This window comes from Molothrus aeneus, chromosome 5 (genome assembly GCF_037042795.1).
Source record: "Molothrus aeneus isolate 106 chromosome 5, BPBGC_Maene_1.0, whole genome shotgun sequence".
Taxonomy (NCBI): Eukaryota; Metazoa; Chordata; class Aves; order Passeriformes; family Icteridae; genus Molothrus; species Molothrus aeneus.
Window position 1 is genome coordinate 57,497,653 of NC_089650.1, and position 21,376 is coordinate 57,519,028.

Consider the following 21,376-nt stretch of genomic DNA (forward strand, 5'->3'; position numbering starts at 1 on the left):
CAAATCTTGCCTATTATCTGCAATAAATACAATTGTTAGCGATATAAATTACACTTTAAAAATCCAATATTTTGTAGTAGTTCTAACTGTTCTGTTATTTTTACTCCTAAGCAGAAATATAAATAAACTTTTATTTTAGTCTTTCTTTTCTTAACTTTTCTCTTGAAATAGTACATTAAAATCTAGAGCATTGAAAGCCTGTCAGAATATTTAACTAGTATCTATTTACTTTTTTATAAATTTTATGAAAATATTTCTTTTCCCTTTGGCTTTTGTAAAAAAATTATTCTTACAAAGCCTAAATTTAGGATTGGCACTGACTTGAAAATGCACTTTCACCTCACTATTATTCCAAGGGCATATGAACTCTTGACAGTATCATTCACATATAATGGCAATTTTGAAGCAAGAAGCTTAGGATGCAGTTTATTGGAAGTGTTAATTATGCAGGAGCCAGGGCTGTCATTTGCTAGAAGTTTTCTCATCACTTTGCTGCAGGAAGCAGGACATGTTCTCTTTGACACTTCTTGGAGTTAACAAAACAGTCATCATGTATTTGAAATGGCTGGAAGGAATTACATTCATGGGAGAATACTAATGTTTACACATAAATCAAAACTAGAAAAAAATGGTTTGTGAAAATTAAGGAATTCATTTTTTCAGTATTTTAAACATTTGTTCTCAGTGGAAACAAAGGACAGTAGAACAAATAACGTATCTCTGGAGAAGGAGAGAAATCAGACTTCAGGGCCTTTTTGTCCCAGCTTTCATGCCATATCCTGTGTGCCCTATCATTAATATTTTCTAACATTTGTTAGAACAAGAGAAAAAAAATCAATTTAAATATATGATGAAGTTTTTTACACAAAGCTGGAAGATATTGTTGGGATTTTTTAAAATTTTCACTTAAAAACAAGTTGGAATAGGACACTTGCAATGGATAATTCTATTCCGTTTGTAAACAGAACTTAGATACTGTTCTATAAAAAAGGCATCTATATGTGAAAATTAGAAATTCTCATTATTGTTTTATCCAAATCTTCCAAAAATGCTTCATCCTACCACCTGACATCGAGCAGTCCTCCTGCCCATTCTTGTGCTGGGTGATGTTAAGGTGAATTTTGGGGAAGGTGTGTGGGCCCTGAGGGATCCCTTGATCCTCAGTGGCCCAGAGATTTCCAGGTCTTCCCTCCAGCCCATGGGACACCTCTCCCACCCCTGCTGGCAGCCATGCCCAAACTGCAGCAGGGTAGTTTGGAACACCTTCTGCTCAGTTTTGCAAAGAAAATGGAGATCTGGTTGGTTATGGCATCCTTGGGCTGGGCAAAAGGGGGCTCAGCCCAGAGCTGTCATGTCCCTTCTTAATGTCATTTATGTGCTCCAGACCACAGAGCTCATTCAGGATCAGAGGTTAATGGTGCAAGAATTAACTGCAAGCTCATTTCATTTACTAATACTTCTGAAGTAACAGTGACTGGGGTGATTTTTCTTCATTATGTTGTGTGTCCTTTGGTTAGGAGGGTGCTGCTCTAAAATGAGTGACTGCTGTACATGGTGACACAGTACAGACCCATTTCCTGGGCAGCTGTCCAGTTTCCAAACAGTCACTGATATAAAAATCTTCTGTCACCAGCATTAAAAGGTGCCTGTGTCAGTTAAAAACAGAAAGACAAAACATGCAGGGAAATTCAATTTAATGTAGCATAGGATGTATTTCTGGAGGGGAAATGCTGCTTGTCCATCCCTTTTTCTCCTTGCATCAATTATTTCTGAACTTGTAGGTCCATTCCAATGAAAGTTGACAACAACTTAGGTGTCTTTAATAATATTATCTTGGATGTCTGAATGTAGAGGACGATGGGAAGGATTATTATACAGAAATGGAGAAGAATTTGAGGAAGCTCAGGCTTGGCAAGAAGCCCCAGCTGAGTGTGTGTTTTAGCAAACTCCTCCTCAGCCGGGAGGGGATGGAGTTGGGAGACCAAGAGGAAGATGGTACCAGTGTTGCTGCAAGTGCTGAGCTTTCTGTGGCTTAGAAATCACTTCTCCTTCCTGCAGGTGTGAAATGACTGTGCACACACTCCTGCTGCATGGAGGGGCACAGGAAAATACACAAAGTTAAACCAGTACCTAATAAACCCATACTTGTCATGGAGCAGCATCATTCAGCATACCTGACACCAGGAATGCAGACACAGATTCCTGAGTTCAGGAATACAAGGCTTTAAACAGGATACTTTTAAACTATGTCCCCAGAAATTAAAATGGCTTTATAAAATTTATTTTTATACAAGTTTCAGAAGGGTTAATTGGTTAAAATGTTTTTCAAACCATGCATACAGTTTTAGAGACTATTAAGAAATGTAGGTGTGGTTCATTTAAAATCCCATTCAGCGGGACAATTCTTAGCATTTGAAAAGGAAAGATTTTCTGAAATTTAATGTATTTTGTTGTGCATAATGAAGCAGATGAAATAGCCTGGGAAAAAGGAAAAGCAGTTTCATTCTTGCTTCCTGAAACCAACAAGTCAAATTTCTTTACCGTGTTCCTATAATAAACTTCTCAAAATACCAAGTGTCAGCATGAGAAGTATTGAAGAACAATTTTCCACAACACTACTGACAGCTGCAAAAAAGGAAGGTATTTCCCTGCAGCACAACAACATGTAAATTTTTGTGGTAAGCACAGACCAAAAGATTTGTGAATGGAAACTCAGAAAATACTCCTGTTTTGGTTTACTAAAAGTATCTAAAATATTTATAATATTTCCTGTAGCTCTTAGTTTAGGAATTATGAAGTCAATAATACAGCCAGAACAATGGCCAAGTGGAATGCATATTGTAAGATGGAAGTAAATAGACCATTTGAAATTCTTAAGCTAAAAGGTACCTGTTCATATGTCTCCACTGGGTATTATTAATACATAAATCCAAGTCTTTAGTTTAAATGCAAGGGATTGGCCTCAGGTCAATAAAATTTTTCAAGTGGATAATTTTTTTAAAAGGGCAGCGATATCATGCAAGGACTCCAAAGTTACTGTGATCTGTTTGATTGAGGGATCCTCAGAGATGAATGCATCTGGAAGTTAAAAGTCACCAGCTGTATTTTAAAATATTTTATTTGTTATTTGCAGTGTACTGTTTTTAACAGTCTTTGTGCAGGAATAACATAGAATTATCTTTGCCAGTGGATGAAGTCTGCCTGTTTTCTTAGCATGTGCCAAACAAGTGGTACAGCATAGTTGGTTGTAAAAATAGTTGCTATTTTTACAACATTGTTTTGGAAGCTGTTCTCAAATACATCTTATTTTCTTCTGATTTTATAATTATATCTCTGTCATCCACACACCTTTACCTTTATCCCTCTGATGGGTCTTGCTTCAATTCTTTTGACTCACTGCCACATCTATCCCATTCACAGCAGCAAGGTACCTTCTAGCTTATTTTGTATTGTTTTTCCATTGTAGTTTTTCAAGATTTCAGCCTTTCTCTGTGCAGACGTGGGATTTATTTTTTTTCCCTGAGATCAGCAGATTCCTCATGATTATTCAAAACAGGAAATTGCTAATTGCACTTGTAGTACCTTTATGTAACTTTTCATGAAATCTAGTATCTGTTATGAATACATCCTTAGTCTGGTCAGTTTTATTTGGATTGCACTGGGAAGATTTATGTCACATATGGGATGTCACTGCTTCCCATTCCAGGGGACTCTGTCTGGAGCCAATACTTTTGATATTTTTGAAAAAGAGTGCTCAAAAGACTAAGGTTTTAGAAAACCTGTTCAATTTACCCTGACACTTGTGAATTTATCCCAGGCAGCTCATGGGAAGTGTCCCTTCCATAAGGGTGGAGGGAAGTGGACTAAATGCAAGAGTGGACCTACTACCCAAAGCTGAAGAGGAGATTTGCAAGAGCAAACCCATATTTTTTGGTTTTGTTTATTTGATGCAGTATTTTCACAAAATTTTAAAAACTGTATCACTCTGAATACCCCATTAGAATATCAGTTAAGAGAGGAGATCCTCTTTTATCGTTAAGTGTTAGCTTGAGTTTGATGTTTTATTAATCAACCATAAACTTCTTAGCAACACAAATTACAGATGAATTTCTCTAATTTCCAGCACCACTCTGTTGTGTACAGCAGCAGATGTGCAAGTCTCCAGTGAATGCCTTCATCTGTAGTACTTGAAATTTGGGATTCCAGACGGGGGAATTTGAGCTCCCAAGCAATATTTCATCTAAAAAGCAAAAATTATTTGTGTGTATTTGAAAAGTTCACCTTCCTGGCAACTTTACTGAACTGAATTCCCAGTGTATTCATTTTGATAGGAAACTGTCATTAGCAAATAAATGAAGAGCTGAAGTCTGGTTGTGTTTCACCCAGTATGGCCATTTCTTTGTTCACCAGAACAAAGCTAAAGAATCTCAGAGCATCAACAGGATATTTCCCTACAAAGATTCATTCTAGTGTTTTTCACATTCTACCAGAGTCTTCTGAAAACAAATCTGTGTTCAGGAAAAATTAGTCAGTAATAAAAAGCAAGAGCAACCATCTATCCTGGAGGTACTTACATTCTTCCTTAGATTCTCTGTTACTCTGGTTTCTTTTGAGGCTAGGGTTATAAATCTCTTCATTATTACTTTACTCTAAGAGAAAGGTTTTAGACTTCAATGTCTTTTTTAATAATGGGTTTAAAGAATTATTACCCACAGCGTATCTAAAGGAGATATTACAGCAGTGTGGCTTAGCGGGTAATTTGTTTCTGAGTAAGACAAATCATGGATTGTTTCCTAGTGAGAAACATGGTTTCAAACTTATTATTTTGGAACAGTATATTGTTTGGGAGGCTGCTGTCCAATGAGTTGTAAGTTCAGTGTATTTATGCCTGTGCCAAGTGACTGACCAACTGAAGGTGAAGCTCAGATTTTGTTAAATGCAATTTTGATAATCCTATTATTATTTTATTATGCAAAAGCATTCACAAATACCAGAACTGTGAGCCTTGATGTGCTGTTAGGCAATGTGGTAGAAGGTGTAGCAGAGCTGTTTGTGTTTCCTTAGTGTAGTTGACCCTGCTTTGGCCAGGAGGTTGGTCTGGAGACCTCCCAAGGTCCCTTCCAGACTGGATTTTCTTATGATCCTCTCTGGGGTGTGACAGTGAGGGGCAGGGCATGGTTTCCTGGATGGATGAAGAAAAAACTGCAAATTACTCAGAAGCAGCTGAATTGAACCATTCTGGAGCTGGCAGCAGGGGCAGAGGGTGGGTCCTGACTCCAGCTGTGGCTCACAGAGCTCCCACCCACAGCACCAAGGGGTGCTGAGCTATTGCTTACACCCTGCAAGGGGACCTCAGGGGCTTTGCTCAGCCCAAGGAAATGCTAAAAGTTGCTGGTTTGGAAACCAGGGCTGGAGGACAGGACTTGTTGTGGAAGGACTCAGAGGACAGATTAAATTTTAAATTCAATCTCTCTGGTTGGAGTGAGAAAGGCTGGATGTGATTTTGGCATCCATGTGTCTGATTGTCTCTTAATCCCAACCCTAAACCAGCCCTCTAATGGGCATCTCTGAAAAAAGTCTGTGTTGAAGAAAGGCCAAACTCTACTGCGAGCAGCAGGATCCATGAATCCAAGTTTCCTATGTCTTAGGACTGTAAACCCCAATAGCACCCACACCACAGCACTTCCAGGGCCCTCACACTACACTTCAATCTTCCTTCAATACCTCTAAGGTCCCCAAATAACCTCCTACCCTCCTCTAGCCCAGCCACCTCCTGCCAGGCTCCCCACCATCATCTCTCCGGTTTATGCTGTGCACATGATGCTATTCCACCTGCTCCTTTTGTCTGGAGTTCTGTGATACTTCACAGATTTTTCTTTTTTTTTTCAGTGGTTGATGGAATTAATTATTGTCCTAAGGCAATATTTCACCTGCCTATTTCTGTTTGTAAGCTAGTATGGTCTTCAGGGATATGTACTTTCTTCCAACTCATAAATCTGGATGAAAATTAAAAACCATGCAGGAGAAATAACTGTCCTTTGTATGATTAGTGACCCTGCATTTTTTTTTCGGAGGTTCACCACATTCACAGCAAGAATAACAATTCTTCACTAACAACTGTATTAGGTTCTCTCTTAGTTTGATTTTGATCAGTCTGTGAAAGATTACTATGTTTCATTTGTTTTTCAGTCCTCTGAAAACATTCAGGTTGGTGAGGAGCCTGAAAGAAACATTAGACAAGGAGTGTAATATTTCAGAGTTTGGTGAAGCTTTAGGAAGGGAAACCTGTCCCATGTGCTGTGGGGTGCAGTCTGTGGAAATTTTGATTTTTGCTGTATTATTTTTCTAGCATTAGGCTAAAGACACAGGTTTTATCCTTCCCTTGTGAGCTGACTCACACACTGTGGATGCACCAGTTACATATCTGTAATTAATGCTGAAATTAGTTGTTTTTAAGAAAGGGAATTAATTTGGCTATTGAAGATTTCTTTGTGGGGCTTGTAAAGCAAATGCAGGGGATAAGGTTCCAGATTTTTATGTAGTCCAGCTCATCCACAGTTAGTGGGAATGTCCTTTGGGAGCAGTGGGCAGCTAAATCAGGTTCGAGCAGACTGAAGAAACCTTAACTAGGAAATGGATAGTGAGTACAGATGGCATGAGAGCAGTGAAATGAAAAGCTGGCATTGATATCATCCTTTTCCCCGTTATTTAGGATCTTTTAAAACTAATGCTGTTTTCATCCCAGCATCTCATATGCTATTTCTTTTTTTTTTATTTTTAATTTTAAATGTTTTTAAGTTTTCTATGTGTTAGCTGAGTATGCTATTTATTACAAGCTTTCATTTAAAGATGTACCATATTAGAAAACCCCAGAGCATCAACTACCTGTAAACTCTTGGTTTTCTGGGATCATGTAAAACCTTTGGCACTTCTGGTTGGATACTCTGAGATATCCCCCAAGATTAGAGAGAATCAATACAAATATTCATGCAAAGCATTAAACATAATGAACTGGTTAATTCTTCTGTTCTGTGAAAATCAGTTCTCAAGTGTTGATTAATCTGATTAGATGCAAACCTTGCTTTCATTTCTTTGCTTTTACCAGATATACAAAACCTTAGAATGATGGTTCTGCAGTTAAATGCAGACTGGAAGGGATCTCAGGATCCCTTTTTAGTCCAAAATCCTGCTCTAAGGAGGGCCAAACCAGGTTGCTCAGGACCTTAATCCAGTCTGGTTTTGAAACACAGCCGTGATGGAGAGGAACTGCACAAGTTCCTTTGGTGGCTGCTGCCATGTCCCCCCAAAATCACCTCTTCTGCAGGCTCAATGAGCCCTGCTCCCTCAGCTTCTCCTCACAGGGGATGTTCTCCAGCCCAGACCATCCTTGTGGCCTCTGCTGAACTCCCCCCAGGTGATCAGCACTGCCAAGCTGATCAGTCTGAAAGCATACATTGACTGCAAGGTCATTTACTTCATTTCTCCGTGTTCATTTAGGGATTTCAGGAACTTTAAAATCTGCAGTAACTGCAGCATTTCTTCTTTTCATACTGGAAAAGACAAATGTTTTTCTTCTTGAAAGATAATTTAGTTGATTGAATAATATCTTCCTTGAATATAGGCTTTAAAAGACTGCATAAGCAAAATTTAGGAAAAGCAGTAATTTTTTATACCAAAAAATTGCAATATATTCATTAGCTTAGGGTTAAATATAGATTTAAAATAGTTAAAAATATTCAATGCAATCAAAATCTAAAATTCATCCAATTGATGTTTCACTAAATTGTAAAGTACAATAGATTACAAAACCTAAAAAAAGGACAGAGTCTTCTCCCAAAGACTGAAAAAGGTAGAAAACAGGGATCTAGTTGTTGGCACTGTGTCAGTAGAGAGACAATGGATGCTTGTTCTATTATTTATATGAGCTCTCTGCTTGGCAGATGCCACTGCAATAACCCTTTATTTCAAGTATAGAAAAAATAGAATTTGCTTTCCTTTATAATCACACAATGCAAAATACTAATGAAAATGTTGGATTTCCTGTAGCTGGGAAGAAAGTATTGTCCTAATCTGCTTTCAGTTAGCAAGAACTTCTAAGCATTCCAGTCACATAAAACAAGGCAGAATTTTTAAAAAACCCCACATCTTTTTATTCTCTGAAACAGAAGAGAAAGGACAATGAAAGTGTTTATATATACAATTTCAAATGGTAAGTCTTACTTTTTTACCTCTTTTCTAAGGTATACACATTGTTATGTTGTCTCCATCTTTTGTACATGCACCTTGCAACCAAACAAAAGTTTGGTGTTCTTTAGGACAACAAAAGAGGGTTCTTAAAAATTGTAATGTGTAGGGGCTGGAGGTGCTTGTGCACCCCTCTGTTTCCAGTGTTGTAGTCTTAGATCCATCCTCTCTAATATGGATTATAATTATAAAATCTAAAATAGAACCACAGAATGGCCTGCCTGTTCCAGTGCCTCACCACTCTCACAGTAAAGATTTTTTTCCTAATATCGATTTTAAACCTGCCCTCTTTTCAGTCTGAAGTCACTCCCCGTTGTTCTGTCACCACATGCTCTTGCAAGAAATCCCTCTCCATCTTTCTCTTCAGTTACTGGAACAAAATTTCTGTAGGCCCTTCTCATTTATTTTCTATTTGAGAATGTTTTATTCAAATCTTTTTCAAAGAAAGTTCTTAAATATTTATTAAATCAGTCTTTAATCAATCTTCAGGTTGACTTGAGTCCCCTTTCCCCACAACACCCAAAGATAAACTCAGAGACAAAAGACAAAGCCAGGGGGCACTTGTTCCTCTTGCATTTACCCTGTGTGAAGGCTCACCCATGAAGTAAGTTATTAATGGTAATTATTTATTTATATAATTTATTCATGCGAACCACAAACTTCAGCTGAGGACAGTTGCCCCAAATTAAATTATTGTTCTTGGCCCTCTAGCACACACCCTGGCTTTTGCTGACCATTTTAGTCCTTTCCCCCTGAAGAATTTTCACCTCTGATTGAGGTTTTTAGAGCAAGTGTGCCAATTCCAGTCTCCTGAACAAATGTCTACATAAGTAATTGCATCTTACTTGCCAAATTTCCCTGACAATTTCAGCTGAATATGGTCAGGACAGATGACTTTCTCTATAACATCTCAGTGAGGAAACCATTGAGGACAGGGAGAGAAAAGCAGAGTCAAAATGTATATTTCAGAACACAGAGATCTCATTTCTGCTGCTTTAATTAGACTGAACTTGCATGTCAAGTGAAAACTGAAATAACAACTTGGAGGCATTTAACCAGTGGATGGAAGCCTCCCACCCAAGTGCCTTTGGATCAGCAGCCAGGAGGGCTCTGTGCATTTTCCCTGCTGGCCCCAGCACCATCTCCCAGTCAGGTTTGACATGTCAGTCTGACTGCTCTTGAAGAAATTGTCACTGAAGCTTCCAGCCCTGGTAGGAAACACAACCCAAAATGCACCCCAGCCTGACCTCACCTCATAACACATAGTAAATGGTCAATAATCCACCTTTGCAGGGCACTGGAAGAAAATGGTTCACACTCCCACCATGAAAGGTTGTGCACAACACAGCCCCATGCTCCTGAAGGCCTCTTCTCCATCCTGCTTTTAAGTTATTTTATGCAGAGATCCCTTAATCAGGCAATATTGGAGGAGAATATATTTTTTAAAGACAGTGGGTTAAACAAGACAACCCTACAGAGATGATCATGCAAATTTAACAATGCATCAAAAATCAACCCATTGATTTGCATAAGCAGGGCAACCATCCACCTCTGGGCAGTGTGGCTGTGTGTCCTTTGCACAGGTGGAGCTGGCAGAGCCAGGCAGCACAGGCAGCACACAAGGGTCAGTCCCATGTGGCCTCCTGCCTGTGCTCTCCTAGCCAAAACACTCTCTCCAAAATGCAACCTGTTAACCAGACCATGTTAGCAATCCATGTAATAAGGTCAATGTGAATTATGAGGTACTTCAACCCAAAATGCCAACAGCAATCATTAGATGTGCATAATTATTTTCTGCTCCAGCCCAGGCTCATAACTTGCCTAGCATCAGCTGTGTCCCCTGCAGTGGTGGGGAAGCAACACAGTCTGTGCTGGCATCAGACCTGGTTTCAGGGGGCACCACTCTGGGGCTGGGGAAGACCAATCTCAGCTTCCTACAGTCACTCACTGATTTTCCTGGAGCCAGGGTTGTGGATGTCACCCTGAATTTCCTCGAGTACAAGCAGCCACTAACCATTAGTAGGGGGCACAAGGTTAAACTCTGCTAGTGCAGGTAAGAAATAACCTCCCTTTCTTTGATCCTATAGAAAACCCTCTTTGGTGCACCAAGAGATGAGGTGTTTTACTGTAGGGCCCCTGAGGCTTTTTGAAACCCCCTTTCACATGAATTTGTCCCAGTGCCTTCCCTTACCAGGGAAAGGTGCAGATGGCCAAGCATCTGTGTAAGGGCAGAGCAAGCACCAAGCATCCTTATTGGCATCTGATTTTAACTCAAATAGTTGTGGTTTAGGGAGGAAAATTCTTTTAAAAACTCTGTAATTGATGTTTGAGGTAGCAATGCCTTGAGCTGCCAGTGAACCTTGGCACCTGATGTAGTTTTTTTGTGTTGCTCTTTATTCCTCTGTAAGCAGTTCTTTATTCCTCTTTATTCCTCTGTAAGCAGTTCATCCCCTCTTGCATAGCCCCAAGCACACAAATAGATCTAGGCTAATGGAAGAGTGAGGTTAATATAAAGAGGAACTTTATTACCTCTCAGTTGTTTTTCTTTCAAAGCTCTCACTTACCACATCAGGATCTTCCTCTTCTGGGAACAGGATGGGATGTCTCCCATTTTTCTTGTAATTCTCATCCCTTTGGAAAGATTAATTCCTACTTGGAATTTTCTCTGGGGACGTATGGAACATGCATCTTGCCTTTTGGCTGACTGACACATTAGGTCTGATTAGTCACTTGCCCTGTAGCTGGGAATAAATAGCAGACAATGTCAGAATGGGACTATAGACTGGGGTGGAGTAACACCAAATAGTAGTTAGTAAGTGCCCTTCCTCTAAGCAATATTAATTACATTTAAGACAACATAGAAACTTTTCATAAAAGCACAACATTCAGTTAAGTTACTGCATATATATTATATATATATATATATATATTTTTTGTGACATATGTATGTCACAAAAGCAAAACCTCAGAGTTAATAGTTGAACAATTTTCTTTATTTAGTAGAGTCTCTTTCAGGCATTGCCAGTATTATTTTTGTAATAATTATTATAAATATTACGTAGTCTTCATATGAGTGTGAATATAGGAATTGAGTTTGGGTATGTTACATGGCTTTATAGAAAAGAATCCAAATTCATGATCCTGTTCTGTGAACCTCACCTTTCTTTGGTGATGTTCTTACCTGTTCAGAACATCACCAAAGAAAGTTCAATACAGAAAAAGTATATTTTAAAAGTATATTTTGAACTTCTTTCTAGAAGTAGCTCAGTTCCTGCATAACCGTGCTGCATTATTTTCATTCGCTCCATTAATAAAGCACAAATCCAGAGAAAATGGAGCAGACAATACTGCTAAAGTGGCAGTAGCAGCACCCTCAGCAAGTCTCTGAAGCTGCACTCATGCCCATGGCAAGACAAAGGTGCCAGGAGCTCAGGCTGCAGCAGGCAGTGCCCCTCCCGCACTGCACTCCTGGCCCCAGGGTGCAGATCTCTCCTGCTATGGAACAGCAGCACTTGGCTCCTGGTCTGCATTGTCAAGCAAGGGATGACAGGCACAGAAAGATGCTGATCATTCAGCTGGGTGCTGGCTCTCTGCCCAAATCCCCTTTTTCTCACACGCACGCAGAGATCCCGTAAACAGTGCAGGGTTTGCTATTATTGGTATTACTTGGTGTTTGTGTGCATTCAGACACATACTCGAGCTCTCCTCTGCATGAGGTCTGTGTTCCAAGGGTTTGCTCTTCTCTGCCTCATAAAGGAATGCTCTGGTTGCCATCATTGTTGTGTACATTCTGAATTGTATCCTGGGCTGCTGCATAAACAGCATCTCTCAAGTCCTGGTCCACTGCTAATAAAAGTTTTCTTTCCCACTGTCTGCAAAGAGTCCTCTCTTCCACCCTGACAGCTTGGGGGATAGAACTGTTGTACAAAATACCTTCTGTGCCTTAGGTACAGAAATGAAACACATCTGCAAAACCTGTCTCTTGGTGCTGCATTGGCCACAAAACTGGCTGTGGATGCCCTGCCATTTCAGCTGCCAGAGGAAGCCACCATATCTGGTCCTTCTAAAGAAATCTGGGCACATGTTTGATTTTGGAAATTGTTTGGTCCAATTCTGACTTGCATGATTGAATACACCTGTGTGGTAAATTGCAGAAATGCATGTAGTGATCATATAGTTTCATTCATATTCCTCACAACAGAGCTTAAATAAATTATTTAATTCATAGTTTTAAATGAGACTTAATGCCTCAGCTCTCTTGCCTTTATCTGCTGGAGCAGTGCATTTGTTTTTATTTTACTCTGTACTTAGCATGGTCACTGATCTTGTCAGCAGATATAGAAATGCTAATGTAGAACTATAGCATGAAGTTCTGCTGTATTTTATGAAAGTACTGAAAATCCTAAAATAGTTGCAATGGGGGACATGGTAGGGAGTGGAACCAAAACCTCACACTGGTGATGTGATCCTGGGGCTGTGGCCAGAATACCGTCACTGCCAGGTGAGGCAAGGCTCCAGCTTTACATCAGCCTCTGAAAGTCCAAGGTGGGAAAAAACAACACAACTCTCCTTCCTCAGGCAGAGGAAGAGAGTGTCTAAAAGCCCTAGGAGCATGAGGTCAGCATAGTTTGCATTTCAGGACACACACATTGGTGTAAACAGAGCTTTCCTACATGTACAGAAAGCAAAGGTGGTCCCAGAGAAGTTTTCCTTTACTCCTATTTGTATTCTGACAGTTTGAAGATGAGTTCACCCTGGGCATCCACTGCATCTGAAAAATTTAGTATTAGATATGTTACTTTTATTCTGCTTCCTTTTCAGGGTAACTGGCCTAGTAGCCAAGTAAAATAGAATGTATTTTGATTTTCATTTTCACACCATTCCTTTCTGGTCTTTTCTGACATTTCATAAGCAAGCTAGGCATGATCCATTAGAGGGGCCACACTGCTGGCTGAGAAACTGCACTCATAAAGGAGCTTTCAACATCTTACTGTTCAACTGAGAGGCCATTTCAAGAACTTCACATGGATCTATACTGAGCCCATTAATATTAATTAGAGAAAGGCTAAAGAACATGTATGAAGAGTGTGCATGAGTCTAGACAGATATTGGAAGAACTTTGGTTGAAAGAAATCAGACTTCAGATACAACACTTGCAAATACTGAAAGGTTTTGAAATCTCTGAGATAAAACTGATGTTGTGAAGTATTTGGAAAAGAGGGATTAAATGAATAACTGGAAAGAAACTAAAACAATTACTGCTAACATGAGAGCTCTGTAAGAGAAAAACAAATCACATTGCATTATATTTCTACCTGATCATGAGGAAGCAATGACAAGTTTTGTGGTACATTACATGCCTTCTAGCTGTGGGTCACTAATGGGAATTAATTATTCTTTAGACAAAACTTTTGAGGCCTTAAATATAGAAACTCTATGTGCAGCTACAGATACATGTCAAAGACATCCTTCATTATGTGCCAGTGATTTTTATCATCAACCAAACCATTTTGGTTTAGGAATTTTCTTTTGCTATGCACAAAATGATCACTGCAATTTATCCTACAAATTTAGAAGAGCACAAAAATAAGAACACAGAAAGAAAGCAGAATGGGACTTCTGATTCAATTAGTCATGCATAAGGATATACATATACATGTATAAATAAGTTTATATTATTTATTATACATGTATAAATAAGTTTATATTATTTATTGTTGTCTTTTTTTGTTCACAGGGCTACAGCTACTCATAGGGGCCAAGTTATATTCAAGGATGCCTTAGCACAACAGCTGTGTGAACAGGGAGGTAAGAATCACCATAATTCTAAAAATATCTGGCAAATGTGGTTTTCCATTGTACCTGCATGTCAGTGTTACTCTTCATGAAATCTATTCTATAGAAAACCTCGAATCAGGATCTTATTATCATTCCTGAAACTGAGTTTCTTTGAATCCATACTTCCCACTGTCTATCCAGGAATCCCACTTTTTCTCTCTGCTAAGTGTTGGGGAATATGCAAAACTTTAAATAGCATTATGCATATGCCTGAAATCAGCCTGTAATAGCCAACATTTCTTTTCTGTCAAAGCCACCAGCTGAGTTTTAACCCTCAATGTATTAACTTTAAGCAATATGGCTGCAGCAAAAGCTTTGTTTACTATCCAGCTCACACATGTACATGTGAAAAACATGCCTTCCCTTTTTGTGAAAGTAGGCCACTGAATTTTTGCCTGTCACATACAACATTTGATCATTTTTATAGCTAAGCAAAATGTTTGACTTACACAAACTTTAAAAATCTAATTGTTTTCACAGCTTACCCTTTCAATGAATAACCTAAAAAGTAAATGTCCTGTTGTCATCTGTTGTCTACAAACAGTATTTTGCTTTGAACATGCTTCATTAAGACAGTGAGAAGTAGAGAAGGTATCCATCATTTTTGGTACAGGAGAGAAAGGAATTTCCAGTTATATCAGCAAAATTCCAGTGATATTTCCATGTGAAAAGAAACAATGAAACATAGGGCAAATGATTTAAAATAAAGATTTTAAAATGGGAAATGTGTTGTCATATTAACACACAAGAGAAAATCCCATACAACACATCTCTTGGGAGCATTGGAGCTATAAGGTTGGGATTTTTCCCTATGAGTTTGGCAATATGGTTTTGCAATAAAAAGCTGTTGAGCATTATTTCAGGAGCATAACTTGAGTTATTCATATAAGGCATCAATAGTATCTCTGTGATAATGAGGGAAAAATATTTCAACTTTCAACTTCAATATTCAAGTTTTCACTTTTATTGTAGCTCAGTGGAAGTAAGAAGAGGGATTCAGAGAGGTGAAAAACTGTCAGCTAGAAGGCTAGGATGTTGGTTGTACTTTGGAGGCAATAGAAATATATAACACAGTGCTGGCAATGAGAAGGGAGTGTTATGGTAATCTAGATGGAAAGTGATTGGGCCAGCCATGTTTTTTGCTGTGGGGAAGGAAGAACAGGAAAAATTAAGAGGAGGTTAATTAACAGGAGGTTGTGCACCTGTAATGGGAGTGGGGAAGTGCAGTGTTTCAGTGACTGGTGTGTGGGGACCTGGAACAGAGGTGTTGGCAGGATCAGAATTTGGGATGTGCTGAGGATGATGGGGAGGGTATCTCACACAGGCTGCTTCCTGGATGGATGTGAGTCAAGAGTGGAAAAGTGAATATGCAGAGTATCCAGTGTAAAGTGACAAAAACCAGAACAGAAACAGATTAAATTCTCCAAGGCATAACTGCAGAGTGAGCAACCCACAGCCAAAGGCAGTCTGGGGCAGCCAGAACAGGTAAGGAAGGGAGAGGGCAGAGAGAGTCAGAGCTGGCAGTGACCAGGATGGTGAAAGCCATGCACAAGCAAGCTGAAGGTAAATAAATGATTCTCAGTGTCAGAACTGGCAATGTGGTCAAGAGAATATGGCCAAAGCAACAAGATTTCTCCCTGCTAGAAGAAAATACCTTGGTAAGCAGAGGCAAGCTGGTAGATATCCATCTATAAAGACCTGACAATCCTTCTTCAGACATTCTGTTCACTGAGATTTTAGTGGGAGAGCTGACAAAAGAAATTTTTATTCTTTCACCCTTCTCTGCTTTACAGTTCTGCAATTTTGGAGCATAACCTAACCTCAGATCAACATTTTAGCAACACTTATGTTGGTTAGAACAGTAAGTCCTTATGTTACTGTTTGCTGTTCCTGAGTTCACAGGAACTCTGCAGAACAAGGAGAAAATAGAATTTGGGTATTTGTTGTATTCAGAGTACAAAGGATGCTGAGATGTCCCACTGGCTGCAGAGCTGTGACAATCCCTTTGCTGCCTCCTCCTCCCATCCATAGCCATGGCCTGCACCAGCTCCCTGAAAGGGCCCTCAGCTTCCCTACCTTGCCACAGTCTCCACACCCTTACAACTTTTTTCTTTCCCGTGGATTTCCCAGCAATGCCCTTTGCTTTGTACACAGTCACTTCAGAGACACCCCTAGAGTGTGTGTTGTCACTGCAGTGCCTCTGCAAGCCCTGGATTTGGCTTAGCAAGGATCACCCAGAGGTGCTGCTCTGTGGGCATGGACAGCGTGTGACAGCTGTGATCAGATTTCCCTGCAACACTGATGTGCAGCATTCTCAGTTTTTCTCTTGGCTCTTCTCACACATTTTTATCCTCGCCATGGCTTCTTCCCCCTTGGTTTCCTAGCTCAGACACAGTTTCCTTGACTTGGATATTCAACCACTGCATTGCCCATTACCCTTGCTCCCACCCCTTCCAGGCTCTCTGCCTTTTTGTTCTTATTTCTTCAGCACAGTGTGCATTGCATTAATCTCTAACCACTGCATACTATTATCATCCTTATACTATTAGAATTAATTTTCCTATTCAAAGAAAAGAAGCTTTCTTTGAAGTAGACCTTACTTCATTTATTCAATTTTCATCAACACCACTCATGTAAACAAAGGATTCTTTCAGGAAGAATTAGTGAATTTATTTAGATGCAAATATCATATTAATATATATGCAAAACAGCAAGGTAGATTGACATAAATGAGGTTTTATAGTCTGTTTCTAGCCCTAAACATTACTATACTTAAATCAGGCCATGAATGATGGGATATATTAAGTAAAGAAAAATAAAACCACAGGGCAATTTCATAGATTTATTACAGGACATCTTCTTAATAAGTATGTTCACTGTAGGTGGTGTCAGACTTCCTAATGTTTAGTAAAAAGGATATACAGGAAGATGTGAAAGTAGCAAGGAATCTCAAAAATCATGTTTACTGTGGTTGTCCACTCTCAGATGTACATTAATAAATCCTGATAGAGTTAATGGAATTTGTGCAGTAAAAGGAAAGTGATTTTTTATATTTTGAAAAGAATTAGAGGATGATAAAGGGTGGTGTTAAGGGATGGCAATGCCATATGTATAATGTAAATGTAGTAAGAAATGATGCCATAGGGAAAGACACCAAAGAAAGTAAAATAATTGCTTTAAAAGCTTTGTGTTCAGAATATAATACATATTTTAGGAAGCTAGGGAGAGCTGATGTTTGAGAGCTGATGTAAGCTTTTAGTTTTATGAGAATTATACTGAAGAAAGGAGACATAAAAAATTTTCATAGAAAAAGTTAAGCTAGAACAAACAGGAAAAACCCCAACAGAAATAAAAACTATATAAAAGAATCTGGAAAGGGTAGCTGTCTTGTCAATGCTTTTAAGGATATATAAGCATCATAATGAGTGATGATATTCTTGCCAGTAAAACTATATTTAATAAACCATATATTTAACTCATTGTAATAGTTAAATAAATGGAAAATAAGGTAAGCTTAGTATTGTGATTCATATTTATTTCTGAGAATATCTTGAGAATTGGTCCAGACTGTCTTTTACTTGAGAACATTTGCCTGAATGTTTGTGCAAGACATTTTAGGTGTATTTTGTACCTTGTAAAATTTAGGAAACTGGAAAAAAATGCAAACCAGATTTCAAGATCTCAGGCTTGTATTTTACAAGCTCTCAGAGCAGTATTTTACAGAGCAGAGGACTGGAGAGTAGAGCTGGTGTGAAGCTCCCCAGTTCATGTTTTAGCAAGAATAACCCAGCCCTCGGGCACCTCAGTGACTCTCCCTGGGAGATGGGAGAGTGCTCAGCCTCCATCATTCAGCCTCCATGCTCAGCCTCCATCATTCAGCAGCAACCTTGTTTACCAGTAGAGAGAAAGTATTGGAGGGAGTCTAAATAAAAGCATTTATTTCCCTTTTTATCTTCATCTGGCTGCTAATGACAAAGAGATTGGAATTCATAATCTGCAAAACAGAAGACACCTCTCTGCACACCTCATTTGTCCTGAATTGATGAGCAACAGCTGATGGCCCCTGGCTGTAGAACTCTGAGCACAGTGTTTGTCTGGGAGCATGCAGGCATTTGTGTCACTGTAATTCACTTGCCCTTTATATTAAAAAACCCAGAAAGTTCAGGGTTCTGAGGAAAAAAAAAAAAAAAAAGGTATATTTTTAGTGGGTTTTAAGAATATTTTCTTATGCTGCATTTTCTACTTATACCTATACAAAATCTTGACCCCAGAACTCTATGGAATATGACTGTCAATAGTACAAATTGATGTTTCTGTGTTTAATTTGCCTTATGCTTCCTCTTTTTATCTGAATGGGGACTAATGTTACTTAAGAGTTGACTATCACCATGTTTAATGATTTTGGCTTTTATCTTTTCACTGACAACAAGACCACCAACAAATTGTTTCTTTCCTCCTCACATTCCAGTTTCTAGAAGATGACATTCCCTTCCCACTACTTTAATATTTCCCTCCCTTCCAGTTTAACCAAAAAGGGGCATATTTAAATTGGCTTAACCTTTCAGCAGCCTTATTTCACCCACAGAAAAAATTAACCTTTTACTCCAAAACATTCCTCCATTCTCCCTCATCCCAGTGACACAGAGCTCTACAATGTCCCCATTGACTTTTGAATTTCCCATTATCTTCCTCAAGATTCTCATGCTTTCAGTTTGACTGTGGCCTTTCTCTCTCTGAATCACTTTGTATTGCATCCTTTCTTCTCTGCTTTTCCTTGCCAAAGGGACTGTCTTGTAAGACAAGGCAAGCACTCAACATTTCCTTACATTTCCTCATATTGTATTTGCTGATACCTCTTAGATTGTGACCTCAGTTGAGCTCACTTCCATTCTTTGCTCAGTACAATTCATCTCTTGTAAAGCTCTGTATATTCCCAGGGTGCTGGTTGAAAATCAAATAATAAATTCATTTACTTTACTTTTTAAAAAGGTACAACATTCTCATTCAAGCTAAGATGCAATTTGGAGCCACACAAATACTGGGTCTAAATTTAAAACCACCCAACCATGTGCCTAAGGAACATCTAACAAAGTGAATAATGGTTTAAAATATGAACTGAGATGGTCTTTCTTTTTCCTTCTCAGTCTGAAGTATTGTATAATTCCTTTTAAATTATAAATTTATATCTTTGCACTGTATAGCTACTCTGCATTTCTTTTATCTTTGTCATATTGTACAAAAAAACTTCATTTGACTTGAGCCCCACTATATGGCTTATAGAAAAATCCATGTTATTTTAAAGTAAGTAGTTCTATAAATTTATTAGAAAGGCAGATTGGAAAATATTTTAAAACAACTACAATTTTTATAACTAATATTTTAAAAACTACTATTAGTTTTGTGTAATGTTTTGAATTTCTATTATTTGTGGGCCTTAAATACAATTGAAGATCATCCCAGTGCTGTTGTTTTGCAATGAAATATAAAATGCAATACAGAAATTATTCATAGAGAGAATAAAGTCCATGTTTATCACTCATTGAATGGTACCCTCACAGTCTTTTCTCATATTCAGCTCAGGAATTTGAATTACAACCAGAATACCTGAGGCAAAAATACTTGGGCTTCTTAGATCCTGTAAAGATTTAGGAAACCTCTCCCCAGCATAAAGTCTATACTTGTAACAACATTTTTGTCTAACATGAAGTATTTGCTTAGTTCCACCTCTAATTTTTAAATGATTGATCAGTAGCATTAGTATGGACCTGCACAATTTATTTCCTTTCATTCTGTTGGTCACAGTTTTGGTGTGCAATGTACTATGCATATGGTGGAAGAGCCATTTCAGGAAAAAATCTTAGATCCCAAGTCTGTATTTTTTAATCACGTAAACAGCCAGTTTTATTAAATAATGGTGAAGTCAATTTGCAAATGTAAAGATGCCAAGTTTGTGCTATGCCTGTGCCTTTTTGCTGAATGCTGAAATTTTGCAATAATTTGAAATCATTTCATTCATGACAGTGTGTATCCTTGTCTGGAGAAAGCCTCTTTCAAAGAGCCATGCCAAACAACCTGGGGTGAATGATACCACAGCCCTCCCTTCTCATTTGGAGGTCTGAACTGCTCTCCTTGGAGAAGGTGGTCTCTTTCTGTTGAGCTACTTTCAAATGAAATTTGCTTGGGCAGCTGAGTCTGCCCATGGTGTGTGCTGGCACGACCACGCTCCTCGCAGGGGAGCACTGGCAGGATGGCTCTCAGCCACCCCTGTGCTCACAGCAGATCACCCCTCAGTACTGCCCTGGAACTACTGAGAAGGAGGGATTCAGATAGCAGGAACAGAGATTTTATTTTAAACCTAGCCTCTTGGAACAGGAGTATTACAGGAGTATTACAAATCCCATGCCATAATGTTCTTCTTTTCCTGCAGGCAAAATACAGAACAGTTGGTGTTGCTCAATCTGGGAAATTATTCAGTTAGTCCGGTTTGATCCATTTATTTGTGCAAATAATTTTTAAAAGGTTTCTGGTGAAATTTACACATTCCCAGGGAGAAACACAGTACCTGGGGCTGCAAGGGACAAATGCAGTTTGCACTGTAGGATTCACCAGTGCAGTCCAGTCTCCTATTCTGGAGACAGTGCCAAGCTTAACATGCAATAGTTTTATTTCTCCAGATTTTGTACCAGCATGATGAGGGGTCTTGACCATTGCTGGAGTCATTATTGGCATTTTTGCTGGGGAAGACAAAGCAGCACAGGTGACTTTCTTGTGTAAAAATGGAGCAAGTTAGCCACGAAAAGGAAAAAATATTTCCGATTTCTGAACAGCAACAGACTCTTAAGGAGGTGTTTTCTCTCAGCTGCAGTAAAGTTTTCTGTGGTTTTCAGTTTGTGTGTATATATAAATGCATACATACATACCTATATATGCCTATGTATATCTGTATCCATGTACATACGTGTGTGTGTGTATATACACATACATATATATGTATATGTACATAATGTTAAGGGAGAGATATACCTACACACAAAAATGTATATATTTATATGGTTAGTGGATGGTGTAGAACATGTCACTCCTCTAACTGGTAAGCCTGTTAAATGGAAGTTTTCTGTCTAAGGTAAATCCAGATTGCTTGCCATCATTTTCTGGTCTGCAGATAGCTCATTTGTTGACTGCTCAGTCTTCTTCATCACCTACTTCTCCATGAAGTGTTGCAGTTTCATTAGAGAATGGCATGGCTCCTTGTAAATCCAGTATTTAAGGACTAAGCAGGAAGAGAAAAACAAAA

General features: G+C 38.8%; 1 protein-coding gene across 1 annotated transcript in view; it reads left to right on the forward strand.

Annotated features, from left to right (window-relative positions):
- The window catches only part of RELN (reelin), a 285,095-nt gene that overhangs the window by 100,283 nt on the left and 163,436 nt on the right, over positions 1-21,376 (forward strand). Inside the window, exon 4 of the mRNA XM_066550860.1 lies at positions 13,982-14,052. Within this exon, the coding sequence (XP_066406957.1) occupies positions 13,982-14,052 (71 nt within the window). The remainder of the gene's footprint in view (positions 1-13,981; positions 14,053-21,376) is intronic.